The 14,932-nt window shown below is 47.7% G+C and overlaps 1 protein-coding gene across 3 annotated transcripts in view; it reads right to left on the bottom strand.

The window, feature by feature from the left end:
• Positions 1-14,932, bottom strand: part of ERG (ETS transcription factor ERG) — a 236,656-nt gene that overhangs the window by 212,396 nt on the left and 9,328 nt on the right. For all 3 annotated transcript variants that reach the window (XM_061167307.1, XM_061167302.1, XM_061167305.1), the window contains exon 2: positions 10,489-10,576. In XM_061167307.1, coding sequence (XP_061023290.1) covers positions 10,489-10,527 — 39 coding nt within the window. In that variant the 5' untranslated portion in view covers positions 10,528-10,576. The remainder of the gene's footprint in view (positions 1-10,488; positions 10,577-14,932) is intronic.

The following is a 14,932-nucleotide window of genomic DNA, read 5'->3' as shown; positions in this document are numbered from 1 at the left end:
CTCTCTGAGTCATGTTCGACTCTTTGCGACCCCATGAAGGTGGCCCACCAGGCTCCTCGTCCATGGGATTCTCCAGGTAAGAATACTGAAGTGGGTTGCCGTTCCCTTCTCCAGGGAATCTTCCTGATCTTGACACTGGGTCTCCCCCATTGCAGGCAGATTCTCTACCATCTGAGCCACCAGCGCAGCCCCATAAGACTAGGTTAGTTAGTTAAGTCACTCAGTCGTGTCTGACTCTTTGTGATCCCGCGGACTGTAGCTCACCAGGCTCCTCCATCCATGGGATTCTCCAGGCAAGAATACTGGAGTGGGTTACCATTTCCTTCTCCAGGAAGACTAGGTTAATCATTAATAATTATTCGTTATCTAAGCAAGGTCCACAGAAACACCTCAGGTGCTTGTTAAAACGCAGATCTCTGAGTCCAGCCCAAACTTACTGGAGATGGAGCTTTCTCAGAGCACCCAGGAATCTGCATTTTTATTAGATTTCCAGGCTATCTTCTGAGAACCACCTCTGCGAGAAACCTAGCAGGAACAATGCACGAATCATTCTCCAGAGAAATGATCTGAATGTCCTCCAACCCCCGTTTACAACACTGGTAAAGCTGGAGGCCTCCCTGAAAGTCAGGGTCGCTGAATCTTAACGGGAAGTTGCCAGTTTGGGGGACAGCACTCCCTTAAGTCCCCCGGCACGTCCCCTGAGCACAGCCCCCACCAAGAGATGGGGCTCAGCCCCACGAGGAGCAGGAGACCAAGTCCAGCCCTGCTCCAGCGAACCTCACCCAGAATACCTGCAGGTAAGACTTTGGATGTTAAAGTCTCTACAGTTTTGCCATATCAAATATCTTGATATTTTTAAACAGTGTTACCTTCTGGTTACACAAATCATCTCCATTCATTGTGGGAATATTCACAGATTTGCTCTTCTGTGTTTCATTAAGTGCCACCGTCCCAGAGAAAAATGAAAGCGCAGAACAATGACCTTGCAGCATAAATAGCCAGGGTCTCCTGGCTTGTCGAGGGATGTGCTAAATGACCCCATCGGCACGTGATCAAAGCTGATTTACTGAAGAAAAAACAGGCAGCGTGTCGAAGGCTTGCATCATCTTCCCAGGACACAGATTCGCTCTAGGCCTCTGTTGAGTATGTCATCGAATAGATAAGCAGTCTACCCTCCTGGGAAGCAAAGTCACTACGAATCAGATTTGCAAAGAAGTGCAAAAGGCTCACGGTTCAGGGGGTCCTCCATGGGTCAGGCAGGAGCTGAGTAGGGCACTCCCACCCAGGAGCCCGTGTCTCTTCTCCAGGGTGACGGGACAAGTCACAGAAGGCATCCAGTTGCTCACTCAGATACAGAGCCGGGCACTTCTTGCATCTGCTTCGTGTTACTTTAAAAGCATACTGCTCATCGGCTGGGTTCTCAGGCCTCCCAGTGACCTTGTGCTCAATGCTGGCTACTTCTTAAATCTCTTTCAGACCCTTCCTTCTATGAAATGCAAACAGGGTTTAAGTTTAGCATCTTTTATGGTCAGAAATATTTAGCATTGCTTCCAGAGAGGCAGCCATGGAGTCATCTGGGAAAGAAGGGAATCCGGCAGTGGACTTCCTGGCAACTACTGACCCTGTTATCTTTACAGTTATTTCCAGAATATTCCCTCTTCTTCATTCTCCCCTCCTACTATCACTCTGTAAGCGTATGCTAATATATTTATAATATTACACATTAATAATATAATAACATTCAACTGCTTTAGTTTTTAATAAAAATAAAGTGTGGTATTATTGGCAACAGTTAATATATTAATGTATAACACATTAATAACATATTAATTATATATGTGTGTGCTCAGTCACTCAATTGTGTCCAACTCTTTCCAACCCCGTGGACTGTAGCCCACCAGGTTCCTCTGTCCACGGGATTTCCCAGGCAAGAATACTGGCGTGGGTTGCCATTTCTTTCTCCAGTGGATCTTCCCAACCCAGAGATCGAACCCATGTCTTTTGTATCTTCTGCATTATAGGCAGATTCTTTATCACTGTGCCACTTGGGTAATAAAGTGTTAATAATATATTATCAAGCTTATCAGTAACATATATAAACAACATATTATAAAATTACTATAAAATTCAACAATATATAATATACTGCATCATATATCAATAATACATTATATAATTAAGGATATTAATGATATTACAATATATTGATAATAATGTGAGATGTTATGAAAGTGAAAGTCACTCAGTCGTGTCCAACTCTTTGCCACCCCATGGACTATACAGTCCATGGAATTCTCCAGGCCAGAATACTGGAGTGGGTAGCCTTTCCCTTCTCCAGGGGATCTTCCCAGCCCAGGGATTGAACCCAGGTCTCCCGCAGTGCAGGCGGATTCTTTACCAGCTGAGTCACCAGGGAAGCCCTAATAAGTGTTTAATGGGAGCCAAGCAGTGTTCTGAGTGCTTGAAAAGCATTAACATTAACTAATGCAATCCTCATGATCCTATGAGGTAGGTACACTATCTGTCCCCAAGTTACAGCTGTGGCAACTGGTAAGAAGTGGCTGTCTGTTGTTCAGTCGTCAGTCGTGTCCAACTCTTTGCAACCCCATTTACTGCAGCATGCCAGGCTTCCCTGTCCTTCACCATCTCCTGGAGCTTCCTCAAACTCACATCCATCAAGTTGGTGATGCCATCCAACCATCTCACCCTCTGCCGTCCCCTTCTCCTCCTGAAGTCTTTCCCAGCATCAGGGTCTTTTCCAATGAGTCAGCTCTTCCCATCAGGTGGCCAAAGTATTGGAGTTTCAGCTTCAGCATCAGTCCTTCCAATGAACACCCAGGACTCATCTCCTTTAGGATGGACTGGTTGGATCTCTTAGCAGTCCAAGGGGCTCTCAGGAATCTTCTCCAACACCACAGTTGTAAAGCATCAATTCTTTGGTGCTCAGCCTTCTTTATGACAAATAATAATGCCAGGCTTCAAACCTAGACCATCTGGCCCCAACCTACTTCTAAAAAATGGGCCAAAAAATATACAAACGTTAAAGGGGAAAGGAACAGGAAGGGGAAAAAAAATCATAATTAGAAACAAATCCTGAGAAAGTCGACTTTTCAGTCCTTCTCCACATGTGGAAGCAACTAGGGAGCAGAGCAGAGGAACTGCTGACCCTGTGGTCCGCTGTCTGCCTGATCCTCACACGAAACCTCGGGAGCAGGAGCTGGAGGTTCACTGGCCGTGGACCCCAGGCCTGAGCCCAGCGCGCTCCTCTGGGCCGCAGAGCAGCAACAGGCTCCAGGCGTTTGTAGAGGAGGCCGCTCGTGGGCCGGACCTGGGAGCCATCGGGGCGGTGGGGCACAGTCTGAAGCCCCCGACGCTCCCCCTGGTCCAGCACGGTGGGACCCCCCCAGAAGACTGCCAGGCTGTCTGTCCCCAGGCAGAAGCCACGCTGGCCCAGCACAGGGCTTGTCTCAGGACCAGCTGGGACGGGTGAGGTGGGGATGGGGAGGTCCAGCCTGCACCCTGCGCTGTGTCCCAGAACGTGTGTTTGGGGAACACGTGTCCTCTGCCCCGGACTGCAGATGCTATGCCTTTATGGTCTCTTATTCCCACACCCAGGCTTCCCCGGTGGCTCAGATAGTAAAGAATCCGCCTGCCATGCAGGAGACCCGAGTGCAAGCCCTGGGTTGGGAAGATCCCCTGGAGAAGGGCGTGGCAACCCGCTCCAGTATTCTTGCCTGGAGAATCCTGGTGGGCTACAGTCACAGGGTCACAAAGAGTCAGACAGGACTGAGCGACCAATACCTACACCCCCAACCCGTTTCAAGTACACGGAAGGCTTTGATAAAAAATGTTTGAATGAATGAACGAGTGAATCAGAGAGAGCTTCCTTGTTGCAAAAGGATTCAATGAAGTCACTCAAAGAGCTAAAGGCGGGTGGGCTCTCTCAACTTGGGAAATGACCAACGGATTGAACAGACACGTGGCTACCAGGGGCAGTGGGGGGGTGCGGCTGAAGGAGGGGTGCATTGGGAGTCTGGGGTTAGCAGATGCAAACTGTTACACAGAGAATGGGTAAACTGCAAAGTCCCACTGTATAGCACAGAGAACTCTATTCAAGGACCAGTGATAAACCATACTGGAAAAGAAGCGAGAAAATAATGTGTATGTCTGTATAACTGAATCACGCTGCCCTACAGCAGAGATTAACGTAATCCTGCAAATCAACTATCATCTAATTTAAAAACAAAAGGGCAGAGCAAAGAACCCAGAGAGCCCCACGCTCAGGTCCGGGGCAGACACAGCCCGTCACCACAGTCCCCTGCCCAGACGTCACGTAACCAGAGCGGGCTCACACCCTCCTCAGCAGCTAGACCAGCGAGGGACCAAGCAGTCTCTCTCTGCCATGGTGATCATCAAGGGTTGACAATTAGAAAGCGTCTTCCCGAACGTGATGCCATCCTGAGCCACCCACCTCCATCTTCCCGTCCTCCTCTTTCAGCATTGTCCCTTCTTTACTGTAAATATCACTCTTAACACGAACAGGACATGTGACACTGTGCAAGTTAAGAAACAAGGAGCAAGCGTTCCCGCCTGAACTCAGCCGACAGAGGCAACACCACGACCTCAGAACCCCCCCTCCCTACCCGAGTCCCTCCCCCAAGCCTTCCCCTCCCTGATAAGGCATTTTTTTCTGTCCTGAATTATTATATGCATATTGCGCCTTTGTTCTTCTTTTTGCCACATATGTGTGTCTCTGAACAACATATGTTTTGTAGTTTTTCCTCTTTTTGATCTTTATATGCGGACTCATACTCTATTTATTCTGCTGTGACTTTTTTTTTCGACCCAATTTTGACAATCACACACACGGGTACACAGACACAGGTTAGATGCTTGTAGTTTATTCTTCACTGCTGTGTAGTATTCCACTGGGCGGGGGGCAGACCACAATTTATTTATCCTTTCTCCTGGTGGGCGTTTGGGTGGTTCTAGATTTTTGCTTATGCGTGTTTCCTGGCACTTCCATGCGATAAGGCATATACTAGGGCGGACCTGCTGGAGCATGATTAGCTTAAGTAGGCAATGCCAAACTAGTAATAATAAAGTACAGCTGGTATTATACCAGCTTGCCGCCAGTGTGGACGGAAAGCCTTTCTGTACCACTTCCAAACCTCCATGCCAGTGACTGACATTATATGTATACCATTACTATCATATCCCTTACCCCCCAACCACCTCTCAGAGTAACTGGCCAACACGCCCCATACATGCACTCATTCCCTTGCATGTGGTCATGATAAGTCTCAGATCCACACATATCCATGAAAAGCACATGATGTTGTTTGGGAAGTGTGCATGCCTTCCTCTATGTAAATAATACTGTGCCACTGAGCACATCCTGTTTTAGATTTTTTTTTTCCCTCAGTATTTTCTAAGAGGTATCCATGTGGCTCTGTATAAATCAGACATGATGACACTGTGTCTTCTTCAACATGGATACGGCACCCTCATTTTACGGACCACAAGAGCTCCTGGTGGGGTCCAGGTGCATTACCTGTAATAACTGATCATGAAATCCTCACACTAATCCCCAAAGTAGGTGCTTCTGCTTCAGAAAAGAGGAAACCAAGGCACAGAGAGATTAAAGAAGTTGTACACATCACGGAGTTACCAATGATACAGCGGGAATTGAACCGGGTCCTAGGATGCCAGGACCCGTGTCACGAACTTTGCCAAGAACATGCAGCTCAGGAAGTTTCAGGAACCAGCATCACTAGGTCACACCGCCTGTGAGCCACAGGGTGGAACTAAGATTCAGACCCTTCCCCTCTCAGCCCCAGCCTCCTTTGACCAGTTCAAAAATGTACAGTATTCCAAGTGGGCAGCTGGTCAACAGCAAAGGAAACGATTACAAAAGGTACCAATCAGACGTCTCTTAAAAGTCATAAACTTCACCACTCTGCCCATCCTTTTCATCCAGTGTTAGTAAATGAAAATATTAAAACAGAGCTCTTAGGAGGAAATGCAATGACACAAATGGAGAACTCCTTTATCAGGATGAGAATTCATCACCAGAATCTTTGCCAAATCCTAATAAAATGGATTTTCTGGTCTTTTTTTCCCTGCTCAGGATGTAACAGAAAACATACTCCACATTGGACTCTGTGGTGCTTAGTCATGCTGGCCAAGCACCTTTGTAAAAATGTTGCCTACAGCCTGAAATATACAGCCCATTCTCAAGCCTCTGACCTTTAAAGGTGCAGCACTTTTCCATTTTTGGAGATAAAAAAGTTGCAGAGCAGAAAGTAACAAATTGTCTTATTGGAGGTTTATAGAAGCATTGTGACAAGACCTACACAGACAGCTGCAAGAAGAAAGGATTCCTGCACCAAGAAGTTTACAACAATGAGCCTCACCCCGCTTCTTTTTTTCTTTTTTTTTAGGAAAAAAGAGGCCTGAATTCTTTGGGACACTAGTCCACAATCTTCTCAGTCTGCTGGCTTTCTGAATTCAGTTCAGTTCAGTCGCTCAGTTGTGTCAGACTCTCTGCGACCCCATGAACCACGGCACACCAGGCCTCCCTGTCCATCACCAACTCCTGGAGTTTACTCAAACCCATGTCCATCGAGTCAGTGATACCATCCAGCCATCTCATCCTCTGTCGTCCCCCTCTCCTCCTGCCCTCAATCTTTCCCAGCATCAGGGTCTTTTCTAACGAGTCAACCCTTCCCATCAGGTGGTCAAAGGATTGGAGTTTCAGCTTCAGCATCACTCCTTCCAATGAACACCCAGGACTCATCTCCTTTAGGATGGACTGGTTGAATCTCCTTGCAGTCCAAGGGACTCTCAAGAGTCTTCTCCAACACCACAGTTCAAAAGCATCAATTCTTTGGCGCTCAGCTTTCTTTATAGTCCAACTCTCACATCCATACATGACAACTGGAAAAATCATAGCTTTGACTAGACGGACCTTTGTTGACAAAGTAATGTCTCTGCTTTTTAATATGCTATCTAGGTTGGTCATAACTTTCCTTCCAAGGAGTAAGCATCTTTTAATTTCTGAATTAAAGCACTAATACTTGCTCCAACAACTCACAACTTCTCTCTGAATGTATTAGCCTGTCATCCAGCAAGCAGTACAAGTTTGGCTGCGGTAACAGGGATGAGTCTGGATCCATCTTCGGTGGTAAAAGGTGCTACCCGTTGGCAGAGCAACAGAACGATCACATGACCTAACCAGCTAAGTGCGTACTGTTGTGACACCGTAATTTTTATCACAAGAAAGTGCTTGAGCGTTCCCTGGTGGTCCAATGGTTAAGAATCGACCTGCCAATGCAGGGGACACAGGCTCTATCCCTAGTCCGCAAAGATCCCACATGCTGAAAGACAATTAAGCCCAAGTCCATGTGTCACAACTGCTGAGTCAGAGCTCTAGAGCCTGTGCTCTGCAACAACAACAAAAAAAACACGGCAAGGAGAGGCCCCCGTGCTGCAGTGAAGACTGTGCACCTAGAGAAAGGCTGCTCGCAGCAATGAAGACCCAGCGCAGACTTAAATAAATAAATAAAACGTGCTTGGCTGCTGCTGCTGCTAAGTCACTTCAGTCATGTCCGATTCTGTGCGACCCCATAAACGGCAGCCCACCAGGCTCCTCCGTCCCTGGGATTCTCCAGGCAAGAACACTGGAGTGGGTTGCCATTTCCTTCTCCAAAAAAGTGCTTGGAAGGGCCGGCAAAGAAAGACAAATAAGACGTGCTTAATAACTTACTATTCTCATCAATGAAGAATAGGCTAAAAATACATTTAAAGTTCAGTTCACTTTCCTTGTAAACCAACTGCCACAACTGTCCCATTATGTAAGTCAAGACTAACATTTCATAGTTATTTACCATCCCTCCTTTGTAAAATCATTTCCAGCTCTTTCAGTATACGAAAGGATAAGAGTAATTTGCTCTGGCAGGCAAGAACTATAGGAAGCTATGTGGGATACATTTCCTAAATACAAAAGGATCATTTCTCTCCTCCAGATCAGCCTATGCAGGGGCACGAAGGACGCATAAAGTCTTTATGGCTGTCTCCCTGCACAACTGCCACGTGAAGTCAATTCTGCAGAGAATTCAAGTACTTTCTAGATGAGAAAAACATTTCTGGAGCAGTGAGCCAAAAGCAAACTCTTCCACTCTCTGTATTAACATATCAAGTGTCATGTGTCATTTATAAGAACTTCCTCTCCGAGAAATAAGAGCTGTGTCCCTCAGTCCAGAACCAGAAACATCTCAGCACAGAAAACTTTACTGAGTAAACTCCCCAAATTGGGTATTTTAGGGAACAGTAGAAAGCAGTCTTATTTTCCTGACTGTTGTCAAGGACACCAATTCCATATACGGGAAAAAAACAAAGTCCAGGAATAATTATTAAAGTTTCAGTAGGTGGAATTTGATAGATTTACAAAAGAAGCAAATGGCTTTAATAGAATTCTCTCTACCTCAGAGCCAACACTGGCTATTACTATCTGCCGCTCTAAATTGCCAGTTCATCTTCAAAGACACAGAAGCAATTTGAGTTGAAATTTGTTTTCAAGAAACTCTCAAGGTTACCATTTCTCAGAATTATCCTTCACTTACATTTACATTAACCAATATGAGGATAATAAGATAAATCAGAGATGAAAACACAGGTCATTTCTGAGACCAAATACAGAACGTTTCTCCTGAACACATTTACAGGGATCATGTTTCTCAGAGTTGTATGTTTGGACTGGATAAATTAACTTTAAAAATCTGCAATAATTTCTTGCTCATCTCTTCTTTTCCTTCTGGTTGGTTACGAATAAAACACCAGTCAAAATGAATTTCAGTTGTTGCTGCTCATACTCTGAGCTTCAGGAGATATTTCTTGTATCACCTTCCTTCTCTGAGAGCTTCTCTTTGCAACCTGTGGCTTCATGATTAACAGAGACTACAAGAAATCCCCTCCCCGATCTGTAGGTAGCATGAACACACTCACCAAACACATTCCAGATATTTCTGAAGAAACCTTATCACAGCCACAAGAGTTTTCCCACTTGTGTTTCTGCAGACATAGCGGCCATGCCCCAATAAACCATCACACAGAAATCAAACGATATAGTCTGCCAGAAGGGCCGGTCCTGTCAGTCCCTGGGTGAAATCTAGCATCCTCCACACCCTTCGGACTCCCCGTATTTCTCACTCTTGAAAGAACACCCACAAAGCCATTAAAAAAAAACACACTTAAAACTCATTACTTCTAATTCCACTTTCAAAGAAATCAAATGTGTGTGAATATGAGTTGCACATGGTACACAACACTTTTCCAAATATACTGCTTTTAAAATGCACGTGTATATGTAAATGTGTGTGTGTAGATGCCACTTCGGAGGGTGTTTTATGTTTTAGCAACCCCACCCCAAAATGGTAAAATTGTTCAATACCATAAACTTTCTCCTTTATAAGCCACTTTCAATTTTCAATAAATGTTTCAGGTAAAGAGTAAAAATTAGTATTAAAAAAAAAAAAACAAAAAACCTGACCAGGCCACTTGGGGAAATGAATTTATATAGGGAAAATCAAGAACTGGCAAGGCAGTGAGCGAGCTGGGCCAACCCAGACAGCTGAACCAACCAGCGCAGGTGCAGACAGCCTATCTGGCTGATGTAGCTCAAGCCCCAACATTCTCTGTAACTTTTATTTGGGTCAAGTATATGAAAACCATCACTTCATTTCCTCCCGGTGGCTGCAAGCACGTGGAAGCAGAGCCCTGAAAGGAACGGGCCGGCTTCCTCGCAGGGACTTGCCTTGGCTCGAGTCTCATCCCCCCAGTTCTCTCACCTCCAGAGCCCTCGGAAGAGCTGTCAGTGGGCAGAGGAGGGGGGGAGGCGTGCGTGACGAGCTGCTGAAGTGTCGGGGCGCCCCGATAACACGGAGGCTGAGCGCTGGAAACCCAGGCCCCCCGCCCCTCCCGTCTCTCCCTAGGTAACCCCAGGAAGCGTCAAGGAGATGGAATTAGAACAGAAGTCAGAGAATTTTGGATGCGGTTTTCGATGTTAACTCAGAGGTCAGCTCTCCTTCCCTGCAAAGAACCAGATAGTAAATACTGTCAGCTTTGCAGCCCATATGGTCTCCAAGTTGGAAGGACTCAACTCTGCCATGACAGCGTGGAAGCAGCCCCCGACAGCATGGAAATGAGCGTGGCTAGAGCCCAGGAGAACACTCCTTCTGCACAATGAGACCTAAACTTCCTGTCATTTACATGCACTGTGAAATATTCTTTTGATTTTTTTTTTCAACCATTTAAAAATGTGAAAGGCATTTTCTTCGCTCCCGAGCTGTGGAAAAACAGACAGTGGACTGGGTTTGGCTCACAGCTGTGGACGGCGGACCCTGGCACTCACTGAGAGGTGGGCAGAGGTCTGTGAAAATCCAGTCAAGGAGGAAGTCAGGGCAGTTTCATGGCCAGGATGGAACCTACCTTGATATGAGCTGCTGGGTCTGGGACAGTCTGAATCATGACCTTCAGGAGGCCAGCGTGGCTACCATTCACTCAGCATCCGAGGCAGCTAGGAGACACAAAGGGCAGACACAGACAGCAGTAAGCGACCACGTATCGGTGTTCCGTTTTCCATCAGGACTGAACACAGCACACACACAACAGTGAAGAAATCCCAGCTCTGCATTAAACGTTTGGTTTTATTAAAAACAAAACCAGAACAAAAACAAACTTTCTTTTGTATTGGAGTATAGCCAATGAGGAAGGACAGGGAAGCCTGGTGTGCTGCAGTCCACGGGGTCGCAAAGAGTAGGACACGACTAAGCAACTCAACAACAACACCAATAGCTGAGTAACGGGGCTTCCCAGGTGGTAAAGACTCTGGAGACGCAGGAGACATAAGTTCGTTCGATCCCTGGGTCAGAAAGGTCCCCTGGAGGAGGAAATGGCTTCCCACTCCAGTATTCTTGCCAGGATAATCCCATAGAGGAGCCTGGCGAGCTACAGTCCACGGGGTCGCAAAGAGTCGGACATGACCGGGCGCACACAAAGATGAACAATGTTGTGACAGTTTCAGGTGATCAGTGAAGGTCTCCTTGGATGTTTGCCTTTAGATGTGAACAGTGGATGAAGTGACTGGGAACCCAACTTCTCTTATGTTGGGAATATCACTTAGTTTTAATCCCCATAACCCTAAGACGTCAAGCTCCCCAAAATCCAAGTCAAATTCAGTTGATACACATCATTTTACATGAGCAGCGTCTATGCGTGAAGGAAGAAATGAGACCCCCAAAATGGTATTTTCTATTATGTTGACAGAATTGGACTCTGACGTTTCTACCCAAACTAATACCATCTACACACCTGTACTTTGGCCACCTAATGCAAAGAGCCAACTCACTGGAAAAGACCCTGATGCTGGGAAAGACTTAAGGCAGGAGGAGGAGGGGGTGACAGAGGATGAGATGGTTGGATGGCATCACTGACTCAACAGGCATGAGTTTAAGCAAATTCCGGGAGATGGTGAAGGACAGGGAAGCCTAGTGTGCTGCAGTCCATGGGGTCACAAAGAGTCAGACGTGCCTGAGCCACTGAACAGAAACACATCTGTAAGCTTCGTAACTGCTCAAGTGCTCAGACATGTCTGACTCTTCGAAACTCTATGGACAGACTGCAGCCCGCCAGGCTCCTCTGTCTGTGGGATTTTCCCAGCAAGAATATTGGAGTGGGGTGTCAGTTCTTCTCCAAAGCTTCATAATTAGGCACCTAATAAAAAGCACAGCTACTGGTCACTGAATGCATAAGCCGCCGAGGCTTTAGGGCTCAGGGCTCCAGGGCCATTGCCTCACTGAACCCTAACCACCCCTCTGAGTGTGCACATTCTCATCAACCAGTCAGGAATGTGGACACCCAGTGTGTACATGTGTGCTCAGTCATGTCTGACTCTTTGAGACCTCATGGACTGTAGCCCGCCAGGCAGCTCTGTCCATGGGATTCTCCAGGCAAGAATACCAGAGTGGGTTTTCATGCTCTCCTCCAGGGGATCCTCCCAACCCAGGGATCAAACCTCTTGTCTCCTGCATCTTCTGCACTGGCAGGCAGATTCTTTACCACTGTGCCACCGTCGAAGCCCGTGGACACCCAGGGAAGTCACTAACTTCTCCAAGATCATGTGGTTAATAAGAAACAGCGCCGGGATTCAGGTCAGACTGGCCTGACACCAGGACCCAATAGGATCTTCGGTTTGACATAATTAACAGGTTTCATCCTGTATTGTGAAGATAATTTAATGTACTAAAGATGAATTAAGTTTTAAGATACCAATATTCTAGGGATAAATACTTGACCCAGGATATTCCTTTCTTCAGATTACAAACCAGCGTGTTGCGGTTCTTTTCTGCCCTCCCACACCAGAACCACTCTCCACTCCCCCGTTCCACCCTGCCGGTGCCCCCTAGGATTGACCCCGACAGACAGACGACCTCAGCTGGGCGCCCTTGCCTTCTGGGCCCAATCAAGTCTAACCAATGAGACACCATCTGGAGCTCAGGGGGCAGGAGGAGAGAAGGGCACTGGTACTTCTTCCCGGCAGCCACCCACCACCCACTCACGGTCCCCTCCATTCCTGGCCACATAGCTGATCCCAAGGGGAACCTCTCCCATCCTCCAGACCCTTCCCCAGGGCTCCACGCACCATTTCCCCAATCAGCCTTGGGCTCTGTAGGTCTATCAGTTCTTCTCTGGCACTGAAACTAACTTTTTCTAATTTATGTTTTTAGGTGGCATCACTCTTTGATTAACTCTTAATGTTGTGTGTTTTCTTTTTCATAAATCAGGCCTCTGCCTCTGAGCAGTAGCAAACTTCAGAATGAAAACAAGCAGCTTGATGACAGGAAGACAGACAGAAAAGCGGACTTCCAACTCTGCTTTCAGACACATCACTCCGGGGGGCTGCCGGGGCCCTCACAGGAGTACATCTGTCATCCAGGCTTTCTGACCCTCTCGAGGTACAAACACACCCACTTTCAACACAGCTCGGCCTCTCATGGGATGCCTTCATCCTCAGATCTGCATGCTTGGGGGTGCATGAGTCACTCAGTCATTTCTGGCTCTTTGTGACCCCATGGACTGCAGCCTGCCAGGCTCTTCTGTCCACAGGATTTCCCAAGCAAGAATATTGGGATGGGCTGCCGTTTCCTTCTTCAGGGGATCTTCCAGACCCAGGGATTACACCCGTGTCTCCTGGGTCTCAATGCCTTGGTAGGTGGAGTCTTTACCTCTGAGCCACCGGGGAAGCCCTAATGCTTGGGGGTGGGGTGGGTGGGGTGGAGTCCATCCCCCAGGTGGCTGCAAGTCCCAAGAACAGGGGGAGCTTGGTTGTCCAAGAAGATGACCAACTTGGAACCTCAGACATTATTTTTTCCTAAAGTCAAATTTCTTGATCCTGGGAAATATGCAATTCCCCCTTCAAGTCAAAAGTAAGTCCTCTGGGGGATAATAGTTGCTAAATATGCAAAAGCAATGAAGCACTGTCCTGAAATTGACTAGGGGAGCAGTTGAAGGTAACCCAGGTTCTTGGCAAACTAGGGGCAGGGCAGAGGACAGGGGCCTGGCCAGAGGTCTCTCGGAACTGGCTCCCCTGGTGCAGGGGGGATTCCTTCGACTCCCCCAGGACGGCCTCCTCAGGGCTTCCGGACAATAGGAAGCCCCCACCCACCCAACCACTGCAGGACCCCATGCTCAGAAACAAGGGTTCTTTTTGTAGGCTTCAGCATGTCCCCTAGGGAGCTCATCCCACACCACCCCTGCCCCCTGCACACACATACCACAAGCCTGTCCCCTACCCTCAAAGCCCAGGAGACTTAGCAACCGCCTCTGATCCTGAAACGCTGCAGGAGGCAGCTCTGGGGGGGCCCTGCGCACAGCTCTCTCTTCCCGCCTGTGGGAACCGGGTCCCTGGGCCCCAGGGAGGCACAGCAACGTGGCGGGGGCCCAAGGCGGGTACACGGCTGACACCAGGCCCATGTGCCAGGCCCACAAAGGAGCCACCCTGGACACTCCAGCGTGGTCATTTCTCAGATGACCGCAGCCCCTGGCAACATCGAGAGAGGAGAACGGTCCAGCCTGGTATAGGATTACGGGAAACCGCAAGTGGGTTGTTGTTTGAGTCTGCTCAGCATGGGACTGGCTTTACGGCCCACGGAGACAACCAAAGTACCCCGTGTGTGCTGCAGGTACAGAGAAGGCGGAGACTAGCTGGCTCCCATTTTCCTGCCGGGCTACAGTGGGTTAAAAGAGGGTGTCAGTTCTCCACACCTCTCTGGGTCCGTGCCCTCCACCCGTGACAGCGGTTCCTCTCGCTTACTAGGGTCTGCTTCCCCAAGCCTGGTTCTTGGGCAGCCCCTGGGCCTTGCTTTCATCCAACAGAACACAGCAGAAGGACAGCCCAGGTCTCAAGAGAAACCAAGCATTTCCACTTGTAACTCTCTAGCCCCATGGAAACCTGCCCAGGTTAGTGTTTTGCAGACTAGAGGCATGTGGAGAAAGCCCAATCATCCAATCTCTCCAGCCAAGACCACTGATCATCCATCGGAGAGACCATCAAACCCGGGGCACATGAGGGAAACTACAAAACCAAAACTGTTCAGGAAGGTTAACATGAATGGCAGACCCACAGGCTCACGAGAGGAACAAATGCTACTTGTTTTAAACCCCTGAGACTGGAGATATATTGTTGCATGGCATTTCTGTGTCAATTACCAACTTACACAATATGCTTTTAATAACCGGGTTACCTAGATGCCCCCGAAGACTTTCCCAACTAAAGAGATAAAAGGTGCCTCCAATAGGAATTTCAAAAGAAACTGACTTCATCTCAACCCACAAATAAATCATTTCAATTCATCTAAGAGTGAAAGTGTTAGTC

Source organism: Dama dama, chromosome 19 (genome assembly GCF_033118175.1).
Source record: "Dama dama isolate Ldn47 chromosome 19, ASM3311817v1, whole genome shotgun sequence".
NCBI lineage: Eukaryota > Metazoa > Chordata > Mammalia > Artiodactyla > Cervidae > Dama > Dama dama.
The sequence above is the reverse complement of the archived record's forward strand: the minus strand, read 5'-3'. Positions and strand labels throughout refer to the sequence as shown.